We start from the raw sequence: 14,916 nt of genomic DNA on the forward strand, positions 1-14,916 counted from the left end.
ACATTTTGAATGACCTGGCATAATAAAAAGAGCTTGATTATGTTTTCTTTTTTTTAACAATGGTAATATAACACACCTGTCAACACATCTTGTCCTGAGATATGAGCCATTCTGTAAACCTTGACCTTAATTGTTGTGACTGAATGGGTACTAGGGAGGCTTGTCTGGGAATCAGAAGGCCTCCGGTTGGCTGTATTAATAGTGCACACTGCTCGTAATTGTTAAGATGGGTTAAATGCAGAGGAGGTGATGTTTTTGACCCAAACGTGAATCATCTGATTTGTGCAGGGTTTCACGAAAATCTGCTCGTTCATTCTACAGATATTTTTGATCATTTAATACCGACAGGAGCAAATACAATACCTTGCAACATTTAAATGTCTTACACATTGGGTTTTTAAAGGTGTGTTTAGAATTTTTCTTTTTATGATGCTTATTAGATATTATTTTATGTTGCACTGCAGGTGACTGAGGGGAACATTAGTATTTCATATTCTTTATGTATGTAAGTACATAGTGAAATAAAGCGATTCTGATGCTGGCAGGGGAATAATATTTCTAATTATTTTATTTGAGTCTCACCTTGTATTTTACCATTTTCTGCCATGCATTTTATTTTGCAATGTGGAGGGCAGAATCTATGGATGAACAGTAAATGTTATCTGTTAAGAGTACAGAGATCATACAACCTTCACATCCTGTGCTGAGTGAGAATAAAGACATACAGAGACATAATCTCCTCTCGGGTCTGTACAGTAAGCAAATGAGAACATGATAAGGATATGTAACAATAAGCATTCTTCAGAAATTAGAACATGAGGATGATAATTATGTAACAATAAGCATTCTTCCACAGCCTTGTGTCTCTATGTTGTTTCTACGAAACAGGCTCTTTCCCTGTCATGTGCCACTGAAAGACAGATTGTTGGAGGGGGGTGTGGTGGTTTGTTTGATTAATTGATTAGTTGGATTTTCTGGCCTGTTTTGGTGTATTGGCCTGTTTTGGTGAGATACCTAAATAATAGGCTACCTGGGGGTGTGCTTTCTGAAATAAAATGTTAGAACATGTTGCAATGTGCATCGATTCCACGGAGTAAACCAATCTTCCCACGTGGGGGCAGTATACGTATTTGTTTCATAGTCTGTCGCTAATGAAGAAGACTTTCTTCCATGAAGTGACGGACTTGACCACCAGGGGCGTTGGTTGTCCCTTCCTCTTTCCCATTCCCCAAGCAGCGGATCCGTTGGCTTCCATTCTCTCTCGTCTCACTCCACGTACAACTCGTACAGTAATAATATAATAAGCCACAATGCCTTTTATTGACTTGGAAACTAATTTGCCTGCGAGCAAGTTCTCTGAGGACTTCCTGAAGAAGCTGTGTGCGACCACTGCTGCTGTCCTGGGCAAACCAGAGGACGTGAGTTATAGTTGTTGTGTGAACAACACGAGTGAATGAAACGATCTGTACCCTGCTGTGCTGAGCTTGCATAATACTCACAATGTCATGTGCGTATCCGAAAATTGCAGATCTACAAGCTCACGTCGCGTTGCATCGCGACGCGCTGCGAGATTGTAGATCGGCTATTTTCGGCGTGCGACACTGTCGTGTGGCAAAGTATAAATTATGTTACAGGCTGCTAATATGCATACATTATTATTATCTGATGATGTAGAACTAAAGTTGGCCTACTCTGATTTATTTTTTATGTTTAGGCTATAGGCCTACTACTAGAATACCATAATGTAGTACTCTGTTTATTACAAGTAAAAGTTGCATATTTACAAATGTAAGCAATGCATGAATTGAATACTCCTTCTCATTGAGCTCACAGCCTCACACACCCACTCTTTATTAGTTACAACTGGCAGTAGGCCTACTAAACTCATTACACTAGCCTAACCATTATGCAGATTGGCCCATTTCACAATAACTAATTACATGGATTGTAATTTGTAAATTATGAATGTGTTTCATCACTAACCTATTTCACTTAAAGTTTAATGTATTGTTTTGTAAACCTGAAAAGTAATCAGCAAGCAAAGCAAAGAAATAATTGCCTCAGAAATATAGTGGAGTAGAAGTATACAGTTTTAAGACATGGAACAACGTGCAGGTTTTGATTACAAAGCCCCAAAAATAATATTTGTATTCATATGTTCAAAGCCAAAAACACAATTAAATCGTTAATCACAGTTATTTGTATGAAAATTAATCGTCAACTTAAATGTTGTAATTGTGACAGGCCTACTTGAGTGAAGGCACTTACTTACTTAACTTTCCATCACTGGCGTTTATATCCATGCATAACCTGGTCTCAGTGAGAGGGTCTCTCTCATAGGACACATGACAACTGAATTAACGAGTGACTTTTTTTGTTGTTGCAGAGGATGAACTTAGTGGTGAAAGCAGGGCTGCCAATGCTGATCGGTGGCTCGTGCTCTCCGTGTGTGATGCTGTCTGTGTCCGCCATCGCCGTCACCGACACCGCTGAGAAGAATAAAGCGCACAGCGCCAAGATCTTCCAGTTCCTCACAGGAGAACTTGGTCTAACTGAAGACAGGTTAGTAGTTTGTACACTATGGTCCTGCCACTAGATTATTGTCTGAAACAATGGTTTAGGAATTCAGAATATGCAATGATTTAGGCCATGGATGGATCTTCAACTAAGTTATTGTGTGATTGGAATGTTTTTTTGTTTAAAAATTAACCACTTGAACCCTAACATCCCCTTTCTGGGGCTGAAAATAGCCGATCTACAAGTCCACAACGCGTGGAGGTTGGTGTAGAGGGAAAACAAGAGCAGACCAAGTACAAGTCCAAGTCAAGTTGAATAAGTATTGAGGGTTTAAGGGATCAAAGAATCCAACATAATAGAAAATATCACGTGTAAACAAATAAATAAGCCAGACTTTAATTTACAACACAACACTGATGACAGTTCTGTCAAACAAGTCTAAAAAGTTCAATCTGTTACACAATTGTATATACAATATGTAGTGGAGGTCCCTGCTTCATCTCTCTCTCAGCTAAGGGGTCCTTGGCCTGAAAAACTTTGAAGACCCCTGATTTAGGCATCAGTTAACCTCACATATGGTCTTCTTGGCATGACATGGCAGTTTCCAGTTGTGTTACGCAACCAGCTGATTTGTATGTAGCAGTTATACACGTGGAACCGGGTGAAGTTATGAAACCACAATACATATGATAAAACCAGATGCTCTAATTATGTGCTCTTGATTCTGTAGACAAAAAATATGTACTTCCTTGAAAAAACGTTAAATAGACAAGGTGCGTGTACAAATAGAACGAAATGGACCCATAAAGGTCAATTTGGTTCCATTTGTACACTCCTCTGAGTTGGCTGTACCATACAAGATGTCAAGATTGCCAAGATACAGTATGGTACAGACACAATATGTATTTTCTTTTAAAGTCATAAGGATAAATAAATAAAGTCATATCTCAATATCTGTTTTAAGTTGGGCCTGTTTTGCTAATTCACTCTTAACTGCGTTAGGGATTGTTGAGCCTTTTAGCTACAGTGCATACAGTACAGAGAGCTCAGGGTATGAAAAGAGGAAAACAGCATAATTAAGTCAAGGCAAATCTTAGTATAGCCACCCAATATCGCAAATAATGTCCAAAAGGGCTGCACAACCAAACAATAGTAATGACTGCATGAGGCTGCTGCTGAGAGCTCTGAGAAGCTCCAGTGCAAGCCAGATGTGTGTTACTGTCGGGGTACCCACCTGCTCTGCTGTGCTACGTAACCTTATGTACAGATTTATGTGTAGGACATCTCATCGCTGTCATAACGGACCCTACACGCCGTTCTGTCAGGTTCTCCTCTAGACTGTGGAACCATTGGCGCACATGTTTGTATGTCAGAAACTGAATGTGGGCTATTTGCTTCTTCTTGTTTTCCCCTTTCTGTTATTTTATTGTGTTGTGTTGTTAAATTGGGATATGGATCTCCCTGGGTCTGAAATAAAGATTGAATTGAATTAGTAAAAGCAACAATAAATAAAACCAAGGAGTGCAAATGTCATACATACATATAGGCGCACATAACAACAATTTGTAATTACAACAATGAGTGCAAAGTACATACAGTGCATGCATACAATCAGTGGTCTGCACCTCGTAGATGGCCCATTTGTACAGTAATATAATCTACCCAATGTAGAGGAGGACTTTCACTCAGTCTGCAAGTTCAAGAATGTTTGAATAAAAACGTGAAAGTTCAAGCATGTTTCTTATTCTTTTGCCACCAAAAGTCTTAAACCTTTTCCAACAAAATGTGTTCAGATAGTTTCATCATGTGAATTAATTTGTAATTCAAAAATAAAATAGTGTTATTTTGTTAACAAGTTATTATAAGTTATTATATTGCAGATGTTCACATGAACGTGAAATATATTTTCGGAGTACTTTAGTTAAGAAAACGATATTTCAGTTGAAGGTAGATTTGCTGTAATTTAACTTCCTTCATTGTGATGTTTTGTAGTTAGTGGTATAAATTAATGGGTTGTTTTGACAGTTCACGGTCAAATTAAGTAATTAAGTGTAGTTCCCCCAAAACTAGGTATACCTTATGATTTTAAGTATACGTCTTGTGATTAACATGGACATCTATCGGTCACTTTGGATTCTCAAGTGCTTAAACATCAGATCTTTTCACCCAGACTGAGAACATGTGTAACTAATTAACCAGAGATATTTGATGTCATAAACTGAAGGGACTTTATACTCTGGAAGCGTGACTGTATGACCTTGATTGACTGAATTAACCAAATGGCTGGAAAAAAAAGACTCTCGCCTGCCCTAAATGTAAATCCTGGGGACGCCACTGCTTGCACATTTTCAACACTGCTGCTAAAAGACAAGATATTGTAACTGCACATTTGTTATACTGCTGCTAAAACATAACATATTGTACCTGTCTCTAAGAGAAGACCCCAACCTATTTGTATCCTTATTTAAAAAAACATTATGCTTACGTTTTATTACTATTACCTTGTTGTATTATTTTAGCACAGTTCTGAGGAAGTGGCCCCACAAACATTTCACTGCTTGTGCTTATACAAGTAAGTGACAATTAAAACCCTTCTTGATTCTATTGTTGTGACCCTCAGGATTGTCATCCGGTTCTACGCGCTGGAAGCCCACCAGGTCGGGAAGAAAGGAACCGTCATGAGCTTCTTGTGAAGGATCATTCTGACTACCAACGCTGTACACTTTAACCTTGAAGTCCATTCCATGAAGACAAGACACTTTCTGAACTGAAAATCAGTAGTGAATTTAAATATTCAAACGTTAAAAAATGTGGTTGTATGTGAGCACCTACACAGTGAAATCCTCATTGTTATACAAATAGTACCAAATTGGTTCCATTTGTATACTCTCTGAGTTAAATTAACATTGAGGATTTTACCGTGTACTCTATCTGAACCACATGGACACCATGTTGACTGAATTTGAAAGGACTTGTCATTGGTGATTAAAAATATGTTCCAATCTTTTTAATTAGTTGTCTAATGAAATATTTATACTCAATACAGTAAAATCTGGAGTATCAATGCAGCTCTATCTGTGTTTCCTGCCTACTGCAGTGTTGCTATGATATATTAATTTCCCATGTGATCCGTAAAGTCCTATAGATATATCTATCGATCTACAGTACACCAGGTACAATTGTAATGTACACTGACTAAAGTTAGCACTCCGGATTTTACTACCGTATGTATATTAATTCACATGTTCTACTCATTCCACATGCAATCTAATATTGCAACGCATCACTGATGATTTAAGTGTATACTTAAATGTGATACTGTTAATATTGCCATGTGGCCTAGATGGATTTGGGGTCAACTGTATCAGTTAGTGATTAAATGCTCCTGGATATTTTACGTACGATGACTGCATTCTTTCTAAATGAAAATCATTGATTATCTGTTTTACAATCAGTACCAGGGTTCTACATTAATTAAGGTATTTTTGTAGTCGTAGCTTAATTCCGTGGTTTTCAAATTGTGGTCCTTCAGGGCATCCACAGCCAAATGAGTAGCTTAATGTCACTATAATTCTATTCAATTGAAATGATGTAGTACGCATGAACAATTATGACATAATAGAATTTAATCTAAAGCAAAATATATCAAGCAACATTTCATATTACCATCCCTAATGGGACAGAATCATTTGAAGTGTGGGCCACGGCCTAAAAACGTTTAAAAAACACCTGCCTGGTCTAGTCCATGTTTCTGAAGTGGACATCTAGGTCTACTTGTGGGCAGTACTGCTTGTCAACCAGTAGGTGTCCTACTACATCAGGGTCTACATCTCTCAATAGAGGAGTATGAGGTTCCAACCAATGTGATTGATTGATGTAGTTTATTTAGTAAGACATGAGAATAGTACATGACAGTACATAACAGTACATGGAAGTACAAATTCACAATACAAGGTCTACTAAACTGGAACTCTCATTAAGCACTAAGCTTGTTTAAGATGAGAACCCCATGCACACAAATCATGATGAAATATAAGAGGCAGATAGATATACACACTACTATACAGAATGTCATACAATCAGCTTTCAGGTTACTGGTATGAAGAGAGAAATATATATATATATATATACAAAAGAGGAAAATGAAGGAGGGGGGGGGGGGTAGGTTAAGACTTAGACAGGGGCCATTTTCGAATTGCTGCCTCCTGAAGGTGTATCTTTAGGGCAGTTTTGAAAGTGAGTAGGGTTTTACACTCCTTTACTCCTTTTGGTAGGGCAATCCACATTTTTGATGAATAGCATGAGAACGAGTTCATTCCCTTAGTTGAGCCAAATCTGGGTTGAACATGATTTGTGGAGCTGCCTCTGGTGTTATGATCATGGACTGCATTAACATTTTGGAAGCATTTTGACAAATACAGGGGGATCCCAATGTTGTGGACGTGGTGTATCTTGAAGACCAGGCCCATAGCAAGTTGCTGTACTCTGTCCTCAACCCTAAGCCATCCAATCCTAGCATAATGAGCAGGGGTTAGATGGGTTTTGTGATTGAGGCCAAGAAGTAGCCTTACAAGTTTGTTTTGGGATGTTTGGAGCCTTGTTTTTAAGGCCTTGGAGGTGTTGTGATACCATGAAGTGCATGCATAATCATAATGACCTTGAATGAGGGCCCCTGCAAGAATTTTCTGAGTATTCTTACTGACTAGACGATCAATCCTCCACAAAAAGCGTGTTGTTTGGTTGACATTTTTGATCACTTTTTCTGCGTTTTTGTTACCAGAGAGGTTTGCCTCCAAGATGGAGCCCAGGTAGGTAATGAAAGCTGAATGTATCTGTAGTTATCGTGCAACATAGCTTACTCTGCCGTACAGATTGATAAAAATGTGTATGCAGTCATTAAGTTGTGGATTGCAGCTTTAATAAATGTATGTAGCCTACTAGATGGTATATAAATGCCTATTCTAGAAGGAAGCGAGAACCAATAGCCTAGGTATCTAGGCCTATATTCAGAGTTAATTATTTCAACTTTATTTATAGTAAGTTAAATTACTATAAATTAAATTATATTTTGATATAATAATATTGTTTCATGTATTTATTTTATTTATGTAGTCATCATCTAACTCAGTGTTTCTCAAACTTTTTTGGCTCAGCACCCCTGTAGGCTAAATAACTGTTTTCCATCTGTGACACCCACCTTAAGTTGCATTTGTCTCATGTTACAGTACGTAAATGTGTTATTCTTTACCCCCAAGATACAGTAGGCCTATGCCAGAGGACCTGGGAGAGCTGTTTCCAAGATTGAAAATAACGTAAGCTACTTGAGTTGACATTTAACCACTCAAAACCCCCAGCATCCGTATTCTAGGGGGATCATAAATTCGCAAAAAAAAAACAACGATATAGATCTGCTATTTTTGGCAAAGAGATTTTGTGTAGATCGAAAAAGGATGCACCAATAATAAGGCTACAGTGCAGCAGGTCCGTTTTACTGAGTAGGCCAGTTAAACTATTTCAAATCAGTATTCTGCGGCACCCCTGGACTTGCGTCAGGGCACCAACAAAAATTCAACAAAAAATGCTATTCAACAAAAATGTGGAATGCCCTACCAAAAGGAGTAAAGGAGTGTAAAACCCTCCTCACTTTCAAAACTGCCCTAAAGATACACCTTAAGGAGGCTGCAATTCGAAAATGGCCCCTGTCTAAGTCTTAACCTACCCCATGGCCACGGATGTTAAAATGATGTACGGGCCCTCAGAACTACCCGTGTCTTCCGTATTGTTCAATAAAAAGCATTTTAATCTGATCGGTGGCCATTTTCTCCGTAGTTTCTCCTTTCACCTTTCAACTACGCGACCCTATCGGTTGGGAGGTGTATTGCACTCTGATACATTATAACTCTATGAGAAAATGGCCACCAATCAGATTAAAATGATTTTTGTTGAACAATACGGAAGATACGGGTACTTCTGAGGGCCCTTACATAATTGTAACATCCATGGCAATGGGGTAAGCACTTTATATCTGGAATCTGAACGTTGATGTAGATTGTACGGGCCGTAAATGGAGAAAGTGCAAACTATTTTGAAGTTCATCCATCGTGACAGACGACCGTCGTGTGATCCATAGCTATGACCATAGGGGCCGTTCTTTTGACAAGCAACGCCGTTTTGGCTTTTAGAGGCGTGTCGTGGATAGACTCTAGACTCGAGTAATGTCGTGGGGGAGATGGCTCTGATTCTGTTCAGTGTTGCCATGTCCGCTTATTATAAGTGACTTTGGGATTATTTTTCTTTTAAGTTGCTTGTAAATATTAGTAGTTTCAGGGCCAGGGTTGCGTTTTAGTGTTTTGTTTGGCTTATTTCTAAAGTGTAGTTGCTTTATTTGGGCTCGTTTCCTAATGTTGTTTCAACTTGTTTAAACGAGTGGTTCTCAAACATGTCCATGGGCGGACCCCCATCTGAAAATATTTTGTGCCGTTGTGAGGTTTTTATTGTTTTCAAGTAGCCGTTGCATAGTCGCTACTCGCTTCTTTTGGGCTTGTTTTCATAGACCTGGTTGCTTGTTTCTCTCGCAAAATCTGGCAACACTAATAATGACCCCAAAGCTGCAACAACTCAAACAGTGATCGGTTGGATCTAGAACTCTAACATTCCTTCACATCCTCCACAACATCATCACCAGTTATCATCATGTCTGTGCAGTTGTATGTGGACATGTTCTCTCAGCCCTGCAGATCTGTGTACATCTTCTGCAAGAAGAACAACATTCCCTTTGAGTTGAAAGAAGTCGCGCTGTTTGAGGGTACGTGTTAAGTTCACTGTCAGCTGCTCCGTTGTTGTCTTTAGACTTTGTCAGTGGTGGAAAAAAGTATTCAAATTGTTTACTTAAGTATAAGTATCAGGTCAGGGTACGTTACAAGTAAATGTCCGGAATTCAAAATAAATGTACTTGAGTAAAAGTATAAAAGTATGCATTGGTATCGATATGTACTTAAAGTACCAAAAGTAGATGGTACTCATTATGCAGAATGTCCCTTTTCACAAGTGTTCATGTATAATTAAAATGTATTAAAAAATATGTTGGAAATAGCAGATCTACAAGCTCACAATACATCGTAATGTTTTAGTTTGTAGTTTTTACAGAATAACACAATTTAGACATAACATATATATATAACCTAACCCTTTTATGAATGAAACACAAATATCACAAAAACAAATGAAACTACAATCTGGGGAGCCTATAGGCCTAATTTATCTGACTGTAAAATATTCAGTTCATATAGTTCTTTGGATATGAACAATGCCAGACAGTGGCCGAATTGGCTTATTTAGGACCCAATGAGTTGCATCGTAAATTAGAGGACCACTTCATCCATTTTCAACCTAACAACCTAACTCCTCATTTCTGTCTACTCCTGAAAATAGCAGATCTACAAGCTCACAACGCGTTGCTTCGAGCTGCGTCGCAAGCTTGTGGATATGCTATTTTTACTACTTCTTAAACTTAAAAAAAATAAAAGTATCTATGGAAATTATCTTAGTTCTTTATTTTATTTATTAAATACTTTTTTCTTTAAACTTTTTTTTAAATATTTTGAAATCAGAAATCTGCCTACCAGTGACATCATCTGTAGGCAGATTTGGTCATTTCAAACAAGATGTTAAGAACAATGTCTTCTATTATATCATGCTAACTTTCCAGGAAGAGAAAGCCTGCAGTTTCTATTAATGATGTCACTGGAAGGCAGGTTTCTGTTCAGTCCTCCTCTGAGACACAGACCAAAGAAATAGACAGAAATCGTGTCATCTTATAGTAAGAATTAGTGAACACCAATTATATGAAGACAAGGTTGAGAATGGATGAAGTGGTCCTTTAAGAAAAGGGGGAATGTCCACACATGATATACTGCTCTCCCGTCTTTATTTATTTAAGCAAAAATAATGAACAACGTTTCGCCCGTGTGTAGGGCTTCATGATCAGGTTGCAGGCATATGGTTTTGGAACCCTTAAGTAGGTCAGAGTCAGTGGGTGTCATCATCACTCAATCAACAATAGGTTAAAAAACTTTTTTTTAATTTTGTCTTTAACCAATTGTTCAGAAGTATGGTCCCTTAATTGATGTATTTTTGGTAGGGGAACCTCACATAGAGAACTTTAGCCTACCTATTGGTCTATTAACTGATTGAGTGGTGACACTCACTGACTCTGACCTACATAAAGGGTTCCAAAGCCATAAAGCTTGTAACCTGATGAAGCCCTTCACGGCCAAAACGTTCATTATTATTGGTTAAATAAATAAAGACGGGGGAGCAGTATATCACGTGGGGACATTTGTTTTAGTTTGAGTGATTGAGGGGTCATGGATATGATGAGGCACATGGAAAAAACTGTTGAATAGTATCCTGACTTTTAGCCTACATTTTCAACGTGTCACTTGTGTGTTGATAATTAGGCTAATGTGGGCTCCTAGAATAGTGCAGTTGTCATGTTACACTGATAATCCCATTTGGTTCTTCTGTTTGTCAATCCCAACACTGGTGAGAAAATCATGTTCCTTGGCTTTTTTTAGGTGAACACTTTGGTGATGAATTTGGGAAGATAAGTCTGATAAGAAAAGTCCCTGCAATTAAAGATGGAGACTTCTGTTTGGCTGAAAGGTGAGTAGGCTACTGTATACAATAAAATGTTAGAATTACACTTAATTGACATTTCTCAATGGAAGAGTAGGGAAACCACCTCCAATCACTATGTGCTAGTTATATTGTACTAACATACTGTACCCTGCAGATTGATCAAAATAGAATTGTATTATATTAAAACTAATTCTGGATTGCCGCTTTAATACAACTCGACACTTTCTCTTACATGGCTTTTTTGTATTATTTACCACTGCAGCATTGCAATACTGCAGTACTTGGCTGAGAAGCACAAGACCCCTGACTTCTGGTACCCAGCTGACCTGCAGAAGAGGGCCCGTGTCAATGAGTACATGTCCTGGCAGCACATGGCCATACGATGGCATGGCTCCAAGATGTTCTGGCTCAGGGTGGGTTCACACATCGCTTTGTTGCACATACCTACACAACTAAACTAAGCAAGTTCAATCCGGGAACGCATCTGTCATTTTAAGATTTCTTTGGCTATTCAAAAATAGCAGATCTACAAGCTCATAGCCCGGCACCGAGTGCCACACTATGTAGAAGTAGATCTGCGATTTTTGAAAAATCTTGACAATCTGTGCAAATCTTTGAATATATATATATACATATATATATATTTTTTTAAAGCAAACATTTGTAACTCAAATCTTTGCTTCTGGGGGTTAACACTTGTTATTTCACTGCGTACATTCCAGATAGTCAGATGATGATGTATAATGTATCCAACAGAAACATGGTTTGAATTGTTAGGTAAGTGATGTTACAAAGTAACCAACAGAAAGTATTGCAAGGGTCAAAGCTATATATACCCGCACAACGGGTGTGACAAAGCATTCCTGTGTCCTAGGTCCAATTCTCTTTCAAGTCCTCATGATATCATTTAATTTGTATAACCTTATTTGGGAGAGTGTGGTATTTACAGTTCACAGATTTGTATAGGCAAACTTCACAGATTTTCAACCTAAATCCCATTGTTCTGATGTGGAGATCATAGTATGGCTTTACCATTACTTAACGTAGAAATCTAAGTCACTTTTGTTGCTATAGCCACAAACTTCTTCTTTCTATTGCATTTCCAGGTGTTATGTTCAGATGGTTTTCAAGGAAATAAAGCACCTGACTCATGCCAAAATAAATAATAAATAAAGAAAATACTTTTATTTTACAGTTATGTAGTTTCTGTGATTCACGTTAGGAGTTTCACTGCTGAAAAGTCATTATAAATGTTTGTGGAGGTGTCAGGGGAAGATATTTTGTTAATGCTGGGAGTTGCTAAAAGGGTGTGTTTTTGTTTCACAGGTTTTGGTTCCAAAGATTCTGGGCATGGAGGTCCCCCAGGACAAGCTGGACGCGGCCTTGGAGGATCTGAATGGCTCTCTCAAACTGCTTGAAGAGAAGTTCATACAGGACAAGCCCTTTATCGCAGGAGAACAGATCTCATTAGCGGATCTGGTGGCCATCGTGGAGGTCATGCAGGTGAGCAGGAGGAATACTATAATTTATAGCAGTGGATCGGAAGCACCATTTATATGGGTCGCATGTAAATATTCCTTTGTTTCCTACATTTTGTTTTTAATTATTGTTATTTCAAAAGATTCCCCCCCCCCCCCCCCCCCCTAAAAATGGAAAATCCATAAAAAGAAGTTGTGAAAATTGCCGATCTTCAAGCTCACAACTTGTCGTGACAACAGTCTTATGTCCCAGTGGAAGAGTAGAGAGACCACCTTCAACCACTAGAAATGTGCTAGTTAATATTGTATTACCATACTCTATCATACAGATTGGATAAAATATGCATTTATAAACATTAGTTCCGGATTTGCGGCCTTAACTTCAATTTAGGCCGTACAACCATTCATTTAGTAGACAGTTAAATCTGTAGTGTCAATTTAACTCTCGATTGTTCAAATGGAAAAGAAACAAAATTAACCTGCTAGGGTCCGTTTGGTTCTGATTGTTCACTCTCTCTGTTTGTTCACTCTCTGAGTTCAAATAACACTGAGGATTTTACTGTAGAGATGGGGTAAGTAGGGGGGAAGGCAAGGCAAGGCAATTGTATTTGTATAGCACATTTCAACAAGGCAATTCAATGTGCTTTACACAGAACATCAAGCAAAGGAATACACAGAGCATCAATAAAGAATGACCCAGAGACTTATTTAGCTGTGATTAACACTTTTCAGAGGGTACACAGTGAAATCCAGATTGTTGATTTAATTCGGCACCTTTCAGAGTGAATTGAACACTGTATTTAGCTCTGTACTCGTGCGTGTCTTCGTGACAGCCTGTGGCGGCCGGTTTGGACGTGTTCGAGGGGAGACCGCGGCTCAGCGCCTGGCGGGACAGGGTCCAGGAGACCATCGGAAAGGGGCTGTTCGATGAAGCTCATAAAAAGATCCTCGCTGCCAAGGAGATGGTGGCGACCATGGACGACAGCAAGCTACAGGCCTTCAAGCCCAAGGTCATGAGATTGTTTATGTGATGACCAACGGTCACTGCTTGAGGTTGATAATACAGCACAGATGATCAAAAGTTATATCTTTCATACTTATTGTTGAAATAATTGTATTATAGTATACTTTATCCAGCTACAGTCTGGTCAACTTGTAATCCTATTATCTTAACCCTTTAAGACCTGGAACGCACCTTTTTTGATTTGAGCTAAAAAGTCTTATTTTACACTTTGGCTATTCAAAAATAGCAGATATACAAGCTCGTAGCGCGGCACCGAGTGCCGCGCTGCAAGCTTGTAGATCTGCTACATTTGAAAAATTGTGAAAATGTGTGCAAATCTTTTAATATATATATATTATTTTGAAGCGAACATTTTTAACTCAAATCTTTACTTCTGGGGGTCCCTGGAACTATATATTTTGAGGTGGGGGGTCGGCGGCCAAATACATATCATTTTGGGGGTCCTTGACATGAAAACGTTTGAGCACCTCTGAAATAGAAACATAAGTTTTTCAGAATACTGTTTGGATTTAGAAGACATTTGTAGAATCGGCTTCAGGACAGGTCTTAATAGGTTAAAAATTATGCACTGTAACCAAATGGCCTTAACATGTGAAAGCACACTTTTTTAATGTGCCGCTTTGTGCCTTCGGACACAATAAGGCGTTGTTGCATAATGTTCTGGAGGAATGTGAAATGTGAGAGCACTCGATCCCCTAGGCAGCAGGATTGGCTGAATGATATCTCTGCAAGGCCACAGTCTCTGTGTCCGCACACCTCCAGAGGCCATTTTCCAGCTCCATTACTTACACTCATTCTAAGCAGTGAAATCAACGCCAGACCTTTCCCTCATTTCATGCAGTCAAACGGTCAGCTGTTCCCACCGGTGTGAACAATCGTGCAAAGCAGATGTTTGCACATCTGTAATCTGTCATTTTCAATTGTTGTATTGATAAACTGAATTAAGATCATTGTAGAATTATGAATGAAGTTGCAGAGATGACCACAGTTATTTGGAGTTTTCACAACTTGTGCAGATTGCACAAATTTGCACATTGCATAACATTTTGCACCATACTGTACACTATTGTACTTTATATGTCCTGAGACAACTTGATGTGATTTGGCACTATTTAATTGAATTACACTCAGGATATTTGACAAGTTCATTTTCTTACATGTAGTCTGCTCCGAAACGGTTAAACAGTTAAAACTCAGGTGTCCCTATTTTGAGCGTTGCCCATTTTAGACAAAAAAAAACAAAAACACAATGTTCAC

The 14,916-nt window shown here is 38.5% G+C and overlaps 2 protein-coding genes across 2 annotated transcripts; both read left to right on the top strand.

The window, feature by feature from the left end:
• Nucleotides 1-1,230: 1,230 nt before the first annotated feature.
• LOC308074559 (D-dopachrome decarboxylase-like) lies at nt 1,231-5,901 on the top strand. Its single transcript, XM_080414053.1, has 3 exons — nt 1,231-1,418; nt 2,387-2,562; nt 5,138-5,901. The coding sequence occupies exons 1-3, from the start codon at nt 1,311-1,313 to the stop codon at nt 5,208-5,210; spliced, it is 357 nt and encodes a 118-aa protein (XP_080270179.1). The 5' UTR covers nt 1,231-1,310; the 3' UTR covers nt 5,211-5,901.
• Nucleotides 5,902-9,142: 3,241 nt separating this feature from the next.
• Nucleotides 9,143-14,115, top strand: LOC308074494 (glutathione S-transferase theta-3-like). The gene is made up of 5 exons (XM_080413950.1): nt 9,143-9,322; nt 11,094-11,181; nt 11,420-11,570; nt 12,484-12,660; nt 13,469-14,115. Exons 1-5 carry the CDS (start codon nt 9,211-9,213, stop codon nt 13,664-13,666), a joined length of 726 nt encoding a protein of 241 aa, XP_080270076.1. The 5' UTR covers nt 9,143-9,210; the 3' UTR covers nt 13,667-14,115.
• Nucleotides 14,116-14,916: the final 801 nt, after the last annotated feature.

This window comes from Gymnoscopelus braueri (genome assembly GCF_963280865.1).
Source record: "Gymnoscopelus braueri genome assembly, chromosome: 2".
NCBI lineage: Eukaryota > Metazoa > Chordata > Actinopteri > Myctophiformes > Myctophidae > Gymnoscopelus > Gymnoscopelus braueri.